The sequence below is a fragment of the Xenopus tropicalis genome, chromosome 3 (genome assembly GCF_000004195.4).
Source record: "Xenopus tropicalis strain Nigerian chromosome 3, UCB_Xtro_10.0, whole genome shotgun sequence".
In the NCBI taxonomy this organism is placed as follows: domain Eukaryota; kingdom Metazoa; phylum Chordata; class Amphibia; order Anura; family Pipidae; genus Xenopus; species Xenopus tropicalis.
Window position 1 is genome coordinate 79,503,912 of NC_030679.2, and position 14,020 is coordinate 79,517,931.

General features: G+C 34.7%; 1 protein-coding gene across 1 annotated transcript in view; it reads right to left on the minus strand.

Moving 5' to 3' along the window:
- cacna2d1 (calcium channel, voltage-dependent, alpha 2/delta subunit 1) overlaps positions 1-14,020 on the minus strand; it is a 309,871-nt gene that overhangs the window by 12,756 nt on the left and 283,095 nt on the right. The window contains 9 exon segments of the mRNA NM_001097269.1: positions 87-142; positions 1,372-1,424; positions 1,517-1,669; positions 3,187-3,258; positions 6,495-6,562; positions 7,948-8,034; positions 8,841-8,944; positions 9,746-9,808; positions 11,108-11,192. Coding sequence (NP_001090738.1) covers positions 87-142; positions 1,372-1,424; positions 1,517-1,669; positions 3,187-3,258; positions 6,495-6,562; positions 7,948-8,034; positions 8,841-8,944; positions 9,746-9,808; positions 11,108-11,192 — 741 coding nt within the window.

A 14,020-nucleotide genomic window follows, 5' to 3' on the forward strand; every position in this document is an offset into this window, starting at 1 on the left:
TGTCAGTTAAAAAGCCATTTAGTAAAATACCTGAGCCAAGCACCAATATGCCTAATATAAAAATATTGTGCTTTCATTATACATACCAGCTTCCAAGAACCGTGGGAAAGTGATGCTCCAAAACAACTGCTGCATAATAGACCTACCAAAGATTAAAATTAAGTTTAGTTATGGTCTTATTGAAATAGACCTTAATATACAACATATTATTCAAAAATTGCATTTGGCCTCAGTAAACCAAAGACAAAAGAAATGACCATAGTTTCATATGACCCACCTGTTCGTCAGTGATTGTTCCATTGCACATTCAGTGGCATGGCAAAACATTTTAACTACCCCAATTACTAAATTAAGCTTTGCCAATCATAAAGCCTAGAACCACTGGTTGAATCTTTTATGTGGACATTAAACTGCTTATGGCACAGTATCATACTTGCACCTATTTCAACAAGGTTTATAATATCCAAGCATACTAGAAAGAAGATTCCAGAGGCTCCAGATATTTTAATCACAGTATGATACATCCCCAATGTTTTATAACACAATTTTACCCTCTATATTTATGGAACAGTGATGTTTTTTTTGAGTAAAAATATTATACTTTTCCTTTATTTCTACTTTTTTACTAACAGTGGGATTTTACCAGTTTAGTAATCCATGTCAACCAATAAAACTTTAAATTTCATTGTTCTGTCTGTCTGAATAAAGGTAATTACCGACTGCTTGCTATGGATTACTGTAGACATGCAGATAAGTCAGATAAAACAGTTGGATTATGTTAGGCACAGAAGTCCATCTGGGTTTATTTAAGGGACACAATCATTTTAAGTGTTGTGTTTCTATACAGATGTGTGTCCTTGACTGAAAATCCTTTACATTTGAATGTACTGTAATGATGGACGGAATTATTTTGTAGGCATGGATTTGCGGTGAATTTTCGCGTTTTGCAATTGGCGGATTGTTTCTTCAAAAAGGGTGACAAAATTTGTTGCGTGCGTCAAAAAAGTTACATTTTCGCCATTTTGCAAATTTTTTGAATTTTTCAGCTTGTGAAAGCTTACAATCTAACAGTAATTTCCCACTCTTTTTCTCTCTCTGTATATACTCCAAATGCCTGGTCAAATTTCCAAAAGCTTTTTTTTTTTTTCTCCAGTAGAAATACTAAAATTGATAATGGGTAGCATTTACTTGTCACCAGTTTAAAAGCAAACATATCATTGGTTGCCATGGGTAACTCCACCTAGGCTCATGAACAATAACATACATGCTAGATTTCATCAGTAGAATTATAAATGGTAAAATATATAACTTCACTGTAACTAGTAAAACATCAGAAACACACAGTGTTTAAAAAAAAAAGTAAAAACTTACCAGGCAGCAGCAGAAGCCCACCATCCAAGGTTTAAGATATCTGCTATGGTGGGCTGTAAAAGAACATTTATTATGTTATGGCTCACATACTGGTCATTAACCCTTATCCCGAAACAATGTCATGCAGTATAGCATTTTTTCTTACCACAAACACTGAGCGAGTAGCAGCTGTTTTAACTGGCTCATCCCCTTGATCACACACAGACTGGTAGTCATAAGATTTATTGAAAGCATACACAGAAATGTTAACAAGCTGTCTCATCAGGCTAGGGTCAATCTCTCCAAAGAATCTGCCAATCTAGGAAAGAAAATATATGTGCACTGAATAAATCCAGAAAAAAGTGAGAAAAACAGCTACAAAGCAGAAAAATAGAGGGTATAACAGCAAACTTTAATGCTCTATGTTCAAGGTTGTGGGATATAACATTCCCATCCACATATTCTTTGAGATTACAGGTCTGAGGCTTAAAGAGGAAGTTCACCTTTAAGTTTTTATCTTATAGAATGCATCAGTCTTGGGAATTTTTGGGTCTTTTAAAGTTTTTTTTTTTATTATTTTTCTTCTTCTTCTGTCACTCTTTCAGCTTTTAAATGGGGGTCCACTAACCCATGCAGGAAAAAAGCTATTGCACTGTGAGTCTTCAAACCACTGCCTGGCTAACATGCGAATCACTGCTGGGAAACATACGCAATGTGGTTTACTTTCTGAAGTAGCCCAAAGTTTCCTTGCAATGTTTTGTTGCCCACTGTAGCTGAGATTAATGACGGGCAACAAAATTCCCATGTCTGTCATAGGCAACAAGCATTGCTTTAGCACAGGGATCCCCAACCTTTTTTACCCGTGAGCAACATTTCACTTAAAAAAAAGCTGGGGAGCAGCAGAAGCACAGGCAGGTGACAAATAATGTTGGTTGGTTAATTAGTAGCCCAATTTGGACTGGCAGACTACTAGAGGCTCTGTTTGGCAGTACACCTGGTTTTTATGCTTCCAAAACTTCTAAGCCTCCAAGTCAGAAATTTAAAAATGGGCACCAACTTTGAGGCCACTGGGAGCAACATCAAAGCGGTTGGTGAGCAGCATGTTGCTCACTAGCCACTGGTTGGGGGATCACTACCTTAGCAGCTGGTAGTGAACAACAGTGTAAAAAAGGAATGATAGGACAGATAAGGGTGAAAAAAAAGAAATGATAAGAGAGATTGGGAGAAACGTTGAAAGAACTTGAAAGGCAACTACAGAGGAGGGGTCATTCTTGAATGTGTATATTTAAAGAATATTTAAAACTAGGTTTTTAAAAGAGAATGGTGGTTTTAGTAAGTACTTAGAAACTGGGTAGGGCAGAGCTGTGAACTGCTTTGAATACTGTGGCACCCCACAGTGAATGGTACTTTCCTTCTTTGTCCTTTTGAGGTCAGTTATGCATTATGATAATCTCTACATTGTTTTTGAGAAGGAGAAAAAAGAATATTCCAATTTAAAGGGACAGTATACACCTAAAACACCTTTGGGTAAAATAAACACAATAAATAGGACTTAGGTTATAATTACATTCTTGTCTGTGGACTGGTAATTCATTTCAGCAGATTCGCTGAAGTTTTGTGGGATCAAATAGTGACAGGAAGTACTAAAGTGAAACTAGCCTTATATTTTTAATGCCAAAAATACCTGAAACCATACAGCTCATGATGAAAAGATAAAAAGGGGTGTATCCAGTCTATATGAGTGTATATGAGTTCTATACCTCTGAATTTATTGAGCAAGACATCTGTTTTTGCCAATGAATTACCTAACATGATAAATTAATTACAAGTCTTTACCTGTGTAATATGATCCTCTTGATTAGACATCAAAAGAAATCCACCATCATCCAGAATAACACAATCCAGTTGCTATAAAATTGAAACAAATAGCATATTAATGATGTTTAAATATTATGGAAATGTTTAAATATTATGGAGAGAAAGCCTACCATGTCATATGATTTCAGAACACTATACACAGTCATATATTTTGACACAGAATAATTTGGTGAATCAAAATTGTAGAGAGAAAGAAACAAAGGTATTGATGTGTTTACTGGTAAATAAACCAGTATACAAATGCAAATATGTAGGCAAGTTGTGTTTTGAACTATCTAACACAAACATGGTCAAAATTTGCCCTGAGGTCTGTATCAAATAGGAACCAATCAGATTCTTGTTTTTACTATTATAACTACAGCAGACCAATAAAAAATTAAATAGCTTGCCCCATCCTAACATGGTTTGGAAATCATAATAATATTAGCATGGACAAATACTTCTAAAGCTCAAAAGCAATTTTTGGCAACCATGATACTTGGCAACTGCATCAAAATTCTTTACTTATGAAAATTGTTCAAGCTGTGAAAAAAATCTAAGCAGCAGTCTTATCCACTTTCTAACATCTGTATCTTTAACTGTACAAAATATAATGGAAAAATTTAGAATCCCTCACAAGCACAGCTGAAGCTATGAATGAATGGGGATATATTGGTTTTCGTAGAGACAAATCGGTTAGGTTGGACTAAGTGTTTAGGTTCTAACTAGCCACTTAAATGCATGTGACCTGAAACAGATGATGTGTGGTTCTGCCTTTTGCTTTGGCCAACAAACGCCCAGACCCCTGAATTAGCATGATAGTAGATTTGTATCATTCCTGGATTCCTTTCTAATAAAGTTTTCTTAAAGATTGTTTTATCCTGTGCTAAACAGAAATATAACCTATTAATAAATAAACAAGCGTTACATTAGTTGTACTTTTTAGTTACTCTTCTAAACACACAAGTACACATAACAGTTAAAATCAACTTGGGTTCAGTGCATTGTCTACTTGCAATTTGCAACAACCCTAAAATATATTGTGCTCTACTGGTTGCAGTTTTGCCACATATAAAAAATGTGAACTTTAAATCAGAACTTTAAGGGGCCCATTTACTTACTCACGAACGGGCCGAATGCGTCCGATTGCGTTTTTTTCGTAATGATCGGTATTTTGCGATTTTTTCGGAAAATGATCGCGACTTTTTCGTTACCAATACGATTTTTGCAGAAAAACGCGAGTTTTTCGTAGCCATTCTGAAAGTTGCGATTTTTTCGTAGCGTTCAAACTTGCGCAAAAAGTTGCGATTTTTTCGTAGTGTTAAAACTTGCGCAAAACGTCGCGCCTTTTAAGTTTTAACGCTACGAAAAAAGCGCAACTTTTCGCGCAAGTTTTAACGCTACGAAAAAATCGCAACTTTCGGAATGGCTACGAAAAACTCGCGTTTTTTCGCGCAAATCGTATTGGTAACGAAAAAGTCGCGATAATTTCCGAAAAGTCGTAAAGGCGCCGAAAAAATCGCAAAAAATACGAAAAAGTCGCAAAATGTTCGTTTTCCAATCGGAATTTTTCCAATTCGGTCGGAATTCGTGTCTTAGTAAATCAGCCCCTTAGTGTTGAAATGACTACTAAAGTAAAAGGGGGCAGAATAACAGGATTGAAATGTATTATCAGATGTTAATATGCTAATAAGTTCATTTCTTTTAAAGGGTAACCATCATGAAAAGGTTTGCTATAAGGATTTTTTTCTTAATACAGTTCAACCAATGAAAAATAATACAACTCCCATTAACTACAATCCGCTGTTTTTTTTAACTCATTGATGCTGGGGCTGCCCTGTGTTTCATTTTGAGTAGTGAGCAATGCCCCCTGTGCAGTAGCTTTGGGAGACACCTGAGCTGAAGTCAGACTTTGACCAGATGATACCACATTTATGCCGTTCATTATAGAATTCACAGTCTGAATTTGCCAACACTGTCTGACTCCAACATAGGTAGTGCCTTCAACTGTTGTCAAAGAGCAGCTATATTCATCGCAGTGGCTGGATATAATGCTCATAGTTCCTACATCCAAAAGGGCTAGGCAGAGTGATTGCTTCTACTGAAACTCCTTAAATTGTGTGTACTTGCATACAGATACAATAGATATAAGTAACCAGTGTAGCTGGGGGATTGACCATGCATTATATCTTGAGGGCGAGGATATTGCTTATTTTTTTTTCTATAAACTTAACAGATTTGTAAAATAATTTTTATAGAGTACACTACTTAATTATCATGAACACTTGTATATGCATGAATATATAAATATATTTGTACAGGTTTGGGTTCCCTAATCATGAAACCTGTTATCCAAAAAGCTTCATATAACAGAAAGGCCATCTCTCATAGAGTCGATTTTAAATCAAAGTTTTAAAATTATTCATTTTTTTCTGTAACGATAAAATAATATATGTACTAAGCTGCAAAATTTTATATTGACAGCAAGACAATCCTATTGGGTTTATTTAATGTTTATATGATCTTTAGCAGATTTAATGTATGCAGAATTCTGTACAAGACAACAAGGTGAAATCTTACCTTACTGTTCTTTTTACAGTCACAGATTTCCTCCTTACACTAAAGAATGGAAATGAATAATTATCATACACAAGGGAGAAAAACATGAGGGAAGAGGGAACTAACATGACAGGTATGTACTTAGGGTTACCCAGACAGTAGGTGAATTATTTATGGATGGGCTAAGTGACAGGGGACAAGCATAGGAATGGTGGGCTCATTTATTAACCATAGAGTAGGTGCAAAAGTTTGATAGCATCAAATCAGTAATGTGCTTAGTGCAGTTAGAATACTAAAAGCAAAAATTTAACTGCCAGATCAGCTGCCACAGGCTACCACAATAAGAAGGTTTGCACCCCTAAATGAGCTCTAAATTTGCTTTAAAATGAAATATCTGTGTGAATAAGGAATCTTTAGGCTCCGTATAAATTTAGTAATGCCACACTGATGATTTTTTCTCTATTACATGCAATTAAGTCATGCTTACCGTTTAGTTTAAAAAAAATATTTTTGTAGAAATAGTATATTTCATTTAGACATGTGTGTATAAAGCAAATTACAAACTATATTTTCTCTAATATGAATATTAGAGAAATATTAATACTTACCACTGTTCAATACCGACCCTTCATTGTACTTACTAAAACATATTTGCAACAAAACTAAAATCTTTGTTGCTTCTATTTTTGCCAAGTATGAGTAAAATAACAAAAACAAATGCTCCTCACCGGGTTTTTTGTAGTGTCCCTTGTAAAATTTTCCATCCAGCTGTTAACATCTATTTTTATTCCAACAACTGAAACACAAGCAAGCAAGAAAAGTGACCTACTGATTCCAGGAAAGCAATAACATTGTATCATTTGTACCAGTAAATAATTTGCCATGGTCCTATTTTAACATTTTAAGGATACATACAGTATATAAACATACCCACATTCATTTTCTCATGGTATTGATGGATTATTTTCTTGTTAAACAAGAGGAAGACAGTAAAAGTAGGGAGGACCAAATCCAAAACTTGACTTTTTCCCAAAAAACACTTCTTCTTTACCTTTGGATATGGAATTCTCTGCATTTTTACCTTAATTGCTTGCATGTGCTATAAGTGGGAAGGGAGTGGCTACCAAAAGTTACTTTGTTGTGATTGTTCATGACACCTGCAACTGAAGCTCTTGTATAGGTGTGTCATACCTGCTACATCATAAGCTTTCCTTTTCTTTCTTTCAATATTCGCTCTACTTATTTTTATTCTAAGACTGATAGTGAAAACAAACCAGTCTCTGTATGTCTGTCCCCAAGGAAGGTACTCATTTTGCTCCTTTAGGTAATGAAAACTTTAGTATGAATAGAGACTTAGGGGCTGATTTACTAAGACACGAATTCCGACCGAATTGGAAAAATTCCGATTGGAAAACGAACATTTTGCGACTTTTTTGGCGCCTTTACGACTTTTCGGAAATTATCGCAACTTTTTCGTTACCAATACGATTTGCGCGAAAAAACGCGAGTTTTTCGTAGCCATTCCGAAAGTTGCGATTTTTTCGTAGCGTTAAAACTTGCGCGAAAAGTTGCGCTTTTTTCGTAGCGTTAAAACTTAAAAGGCGCGATGTTTTGTGCAAGTTTTAACACTACGAAAAAATCGCAACTTTTTGCGCAAGTTTTAACGCTACGAAAAACTTGCGTTTTTCCGCAAAAATCGTATTGGTAACGAAAAAGTTGCGATAATTTTCTGAAAAAATCGCAAAATACCGATCATTACGAAAAAAACGCAATCGGACGCATTCGGCCCGTTCGTGAGTAAGTAAATGGGCCCCTTATTATGGACCTTCAGTTCTTTCTAATACCCCCATATTTACCAGCACTAATTTTAGCATTGTACTTTGGAGGCAGAGCTTAGCCAATGAACAGAGATTCATACTGCAAACCAATATGCATTCGCAGTTCAGCCAACCTAAGAACCTTCATACATGCAGTTATAATGCAGCCATGATAATGTTACCAAAATGGTAAAAAGCAGACTCATTGGCATTAGCTTCATGATTTAAAAAAAAAAAACATTTTCCTCAATCTCATTAAGAATTAAATAGCATAATGCTTCAGATGTTGAATTAATGGCTCCAAAAGAAATGCAGATTTACAACTGCTGTTAAAGCATGATACTCTTTAACCACTGTTACTTACCAGCAGGCTTAAGCAATTTACCATCAATGGTTATTTCAATAGCCTTGCTCACCATAATACCAGAATCAGCCCTGGAGCCTCGAGTTTCTATATTAAAAAATAAATGAAACGAATTGGAACCAGTCTAACAAAATGATCTCATAAGACATGGGTAATATCTTAGCAAATCCAAATCCAAGACTACAGATTTTTTTTTTTTTGCGAAAATCATAATGTTGTGTGTTACTAAACAATAGCATCTATTTATCATTTCACAAATAATTTAATTATAATAAGAAATAATGACTAACTATAGAATTTAGATTTTGCTTCTAAGATTCACTTGTCTCAGTTTATACATTGGTAAGACACAATTTACATGGGGAGGCAGTTAATCACACTTTGAGTTTAAAAGAAAAAAAAGCAACAAAACTTAACTTTTTTCTGCGGCTGTGATTTTTGAATTTTAGACACTAGCATATTTAAGATGAAACACAAACAGAATAGTTCTCACATGCAAAGAAAAATCACATTGTTTCTTTATTTTCAATTATGTTGCAAGTCTCATTTGTTTTAATAAACTGGTAAAAAATAAAGTTGCCTGAAATCTATGGATACAGTTTCCTTTGACTTCTATGAAGACTAGGTCACTTTTCCTTGCTTTTTCATGCAAATTTTTGCTTTTTTTCTTTAATAAATTTCAACTATTCGCGTAATAGTATATTCACTTTTTTCTAAGCTTTTTCTTAAATCGGGAAAAAGCAAAACCTCAACTTTTAATAACTCGCTGCTCTATGTTTGCTAAAAACATCACATATTTGTTTTAAATCAACCAAACAATGAAAAAAACTGGACCAATTTGTTTTTTTTTTTCTTTTAGATACCATTGTAGAGATTTGATAACTTTCACTTACTGTTAAAATACGGAGCTGTAAAGACATAGTTGTCATTATCCAAACTACGTTTATAGAAGCTACCCTCATATGTTTCAGGATCTTCAGGCCAGTCTTCCCCAGCACTAAAAAAAAAAAATATAATTATATTCAAATGTGAAATTGCAACAAATGATTGAAATCTTTTATGTCAAGCACTTTTCAAATGAATCCAAATGTCCATCTTTCATCACTTAATTTAGTAAGTATTTAATATGCCATTTGTAGTGTTTAAGTGGGGTACAGTTAAATATTGCTCTTAACTCTCTGGAATACATGAGTGTATTGTTTTCACAATTACAAATTTCTAACATTCCAAATAAAAACAAAATAGAAGGAAAGACATATTTCCTTCTACCCCTGTACATTACACTGTAACAGAAGACTTTAAAGTTAAGCAAGAGATTGGGCACAGAGAACAGTACATTAAGGCACTGCATGTGCTATGAGATGTAAATTAATATTACCACTACAGCAGCATTAGAAAGAATATGGTTGCTAAACTATCCATGTAAATGCTAAGAGATTCCAGTAGATTCCAGATAGATTATCATTTTTTACATGAAAGGTAAGAAAAATGAAATTGGAGTAACCACAATGTAGCATAAGTTGCAGTAATGAGCAAAATGTTTCAGTTTTTTTGAGGAAAAAGTTGACGTGAAAAAAAAGCAGCAAAAAAAAAAATACAATTGACTTCAATGTGCATCATAAATTTTCACCATTTTGATGGTTTTTCCATAGTTTTACATTTTTTTTTGCAAAGTGAAATGGGGCAGATTCACTTATCATTAATCAGTGGAACTGCCAAACATTGGTCCCTGGGCATTATCATGGTGTTCTGAATTCTGATCATTTAAAAAAAAAAAAAAAAATGACATGGCACTTACAAACTGGGGTACACTCTTGTAATCCCACCATCGGTGGCAACAAATCTTGCAAGAATACCTTTACTGTAAAATGAAGAAGAAAATCAATGGATTGATATTAAATAATATAGCATTCTTATATTTGTGATTTTTTTCCCCCAGCAGAATGGTATTACATTTTTATTTTAATTGACACAATTTTGGCATAATGCCAACATAGGAAAGTAAAACCAGAAAGAGTTGCTAGTAATAACTAGATAATGGTACATCCTGTTAAATGTTTATATTTCCAATACATATTTCTTTTTCCCCACTGTTATCGCTAAATGCGGTATATAACCTTCCAAATAATTTTAACAACCTCCTTTCCCCATTGTAATTGTGCTCTGTTGACTTCTTATATAACATTATCTTTTTAATACTGTATACTCTCTTCAGCTAATAACTCCACTAATTATTGGCATGTAAAAATGGGGACATGGACATAACCACTATCTTTTTAGATAGAAGCATTCCAGAAATATTTCCACATGTTCTCAAATTCTCAATAAATGGCTCCACCTACTCACGTAACATGATTCTTGTGGATGTATTATATACTGTATGGTAGAGATTGATTAGAGTTTTGTTTTTTTTTCCATGATTTTAAGTTTTTCTGTGCTAAAAAAAACCTCAAATTCGAAGTATGTTTAAAAAACTTGAACATCTCATATTCAAGTGCAAAAATCCCAAAAACTTGAGTGTAAAAATGTGTCATCTAAAAGCTTGTAAGTTTCTATAGAAGTCAATTGGAATTGTCTTAGGCAATGTCAAGCCATATTTTCAATTCAAAATATTCGAGTTTACTTTGAGTTTGTAAACTCAAAAATTTGAATGAGTTTTCTTTATTAATAAAAAAGCGAGCATTCGCAATGTAAGTTTATTTGATTTAGAAAAAAAACTTGAATTCACAAACTTGAAAATTGTTAAATAAGTACATTGAAAACATACCTACATACAAGGAGTACCTCTTATGTCACATTCAGTACAAACTAAACGTAAACGGTAGATTCATAATAAGTCTCCACATGGAGTTAAAATGAGGGAAGGTGTTAAAAATGGTTTTAGAAGCTACTGAGCAGCTCAGATGAGATCACACAGAAATGAAAATGAAAAAGTCAGCTCGACCCTCAGAGCTAAATTCAGCCATGTCATGCTTATGTGCAGAGCACACTACATAATTAAGTCACAAAAGCAAGATTAGATCCTTAGAAGAAACAGCAAGAGGAACTATATTTTACAGAAATAACTTCCCTAGTCTCTGTTGGGTAAAAGCATAAAGGTTTACTAAAAATGTAATTTAAATCTAGTAAATTCAAACCCCAAAGAATTCCAAATACTTACGGTGATTGTCCTTTCCAGTGAAGCTGAGCAAGTTCAAAGGTAAATCCTGCATCCAACAGAACCCTGTTCACCATATCTGTATTACCTATGAAAATAAAAGGGAATATTTTTTAGGAATATATTTTGAGAAAATATATAGTAAGTGTATTCCAGTTCTGAGAGTTTTTTGTATGTTCTTTGGACTATTGATTACACTTGTAATCAGGGAATTGTTTTTTAAAGTCAAGTGCATAAAATAACAAGAGTGATTTATGGAACTGAAATCTAACCAATAGTCAAAGTGCTGTGTTTAGCAGTAGCAGAATTTGATGTATCACCTGCTCTGTGATCAGATTAGGGAAGCTTCGTAGAGCAGAACCGAAGCATAAATTGTTCTACCACAGACAATACACCGCATTTTTCAAAAAGTAACTTGATTTGAAAGCAGTAAACTGCAGTTACTGTAGCTCTCACTTGCTTGTAAACAATAGTTTTAAGTGTAAATAAATCTAAAGTTAAAAGGAACCGCCTCTTTCCCTAGTTTCCTAGTTACTTTCTTAAATCCACTAAATATATGCAGTCATTTAGCATTGACTTTTGTATTGGTTTGCACTCTTGCAATACACACCAGCAGCACACAACCATGGGTAATAATACTATATAAATCTTGCACTGTATATTGGAACTCAAATGCAATATAATGCTAGTACTAAGCCTAAGCCTGACAGACAACACACACACACACACAAAATCAACTTGTATCCGTTATTGGTTGCTTTATATGTTACTCTGTATGTCCAATGTATGAAATCCACTTATTGTACAGTGCTGTGGAATATGTTGGAGCTTTATAAATAAATGTTAATGATAATAATAACTTGCAAAATCTAGCTCTATATACTATTTCTGTAATTATTAAGGCATACAAATCTATACTCAAGTTATTAATGTTGGGTAGACCATTGCTTTTTTTACATTTGTTCGTTTGTCACTTGCTTAAAACACATTATCATCTAAAAAAAATGGTTTTGCAATATCACTTCTGAATGTTGTTGAATAACAAATTATTATCAGTTCTGCAAAATCAAATACTTTAAATCCAAGTTGCAAATCACTTGCAAAGAAACCAGTTTTGATACATACACTGTAGAGGGTCTGCTTTTCATCCACATTAATAATGTCCTGTTATTCTGAAAGCCAAGCATTTAAAGGGTCTATATGATAAATGTTCAAGTGACTTCCCAATATTACCGTCAGTATTCTAACTTTTAAAGCAGATAAAGTTCACTGTGCCCCCTAGATCCACATAGTTTCCTGGCTTTCAGACAGTCAGGAAGAGAGGGTAACAGTGCAATAACAAAGTGTTTTACTAGTTCTACAAGGTCCAAGAACTCATCTACAGTTAATGTATTTCCTTTATAAATGTTTTAGACTCTTGAGAAACCGTACTGCCCTGCCTTTGCTTACTTCCCGTATATTAAACAAAAATACTCTTACATTCATTGGGATGTTGCAACACATGCTTGTTATCGTTACTCTATCCTGTTGAAATTAATAAGGAACACGTGTCTTAAATTATCCAACATTTCCATGAATCATTTAAAAAAAAAAAAAAACAGCAGTTCTGAAATGAATTATTTTAATAAATTAATACACTATGTAAATTAATATACAACCAGAAAGTGTAAAGCAATATTTAACCATTTGTCTTGTTTACTCAGATAAACACATCCAGTTAACTGTCATCAAACTAAAGCTGGCCATACACGCACCGATAATATTGTACGAAACCTCGTTTCGTACGATATTCGGTGCGTGTATGGCAAGTCGGCGAGTCGACCGATATCGCAGGAAACTGCTGATATCGGTCGACTCGCCGATCGGGCCAGTAAAAAGATTTTGATTGGGCGCCATAGAAGGCGCCTGACCAAAATCTGCCTTCAGCACAGAATCGGCAGAAGGAGGTAGAAATCCTATTGTTTCTACCTCCTTATCTGCCTGTTTCAGCCCTGAAGGTTAGTGGCGGATCTGACGATCTTTCATGCAAGCAGGGGCGATTCTGGACATTTCGCCGCCTGAGGTGGCTCCTGGATGCCGCCCCCCCCCCCCGCTCCCCAGCGCTTACCTCCTGAGCGCAGGAGCGGGTCCGGGGGCGGTGAGATCGCTAGTGCAGAGAGCGCAATTGTGCTCTCTGCACTAGAAGAGCCAAATTTCCGGTTTAAAAACCGGAAATTTGGCTCTTAAAGTTACCAGGAGTGGCTTTTTGCCGCCCCTAGTCACTGGGGTGCTTCTGTCGCCTGAGGCGAGTTTCTCAACTTGCCTAATGGCAGAAGCGCCCCTGCGTGCAAGCGATAGTCGCACAAAAGATTGCAGATCGCCACGTGTGTGGCCACCTTAACTTTGTATTGGTCAGATAAACACATCCAGTTAACTGTCATCAAACTAACTTTGTATTGGTAAAAAGAATCAAAGAGCCAATGCCAATCTGCCATACAGGTTTCTACAATTCTACAAATAATAAAGCAAGTTTCAATTCCTGTGCTACTGGCAAGTGGGCTATACATTTAAAGCGACATTACCAAAGATACTTTAATATTTACATTTTAATTGAAAAATATTTAGAGCAGCTAGCTAATGCATTCCAACTTTCCTAGGTGTCATCTAATTTTAGTAACTTTTTAGTGGCTTTATGCACTTGAAATAAACTCTTTTCTGAGAAACACTAGTAAAAATTTAGATAGCAGACATCAAAAGGACAGTAAAAAGCATATTGAACTTCTTTGGTTAAAAAGAAAACTATTGGGGTTATGTAAAAAAAGACAAAAATGAAGTGTGTTTTACCTGTATAAAAGCAAACATCTTATGGGTTGCTATGGGTTAGCGCTCCTGGACAAACTAGTGCATTTCATTACATATGAAGTTTTATCTGATCTT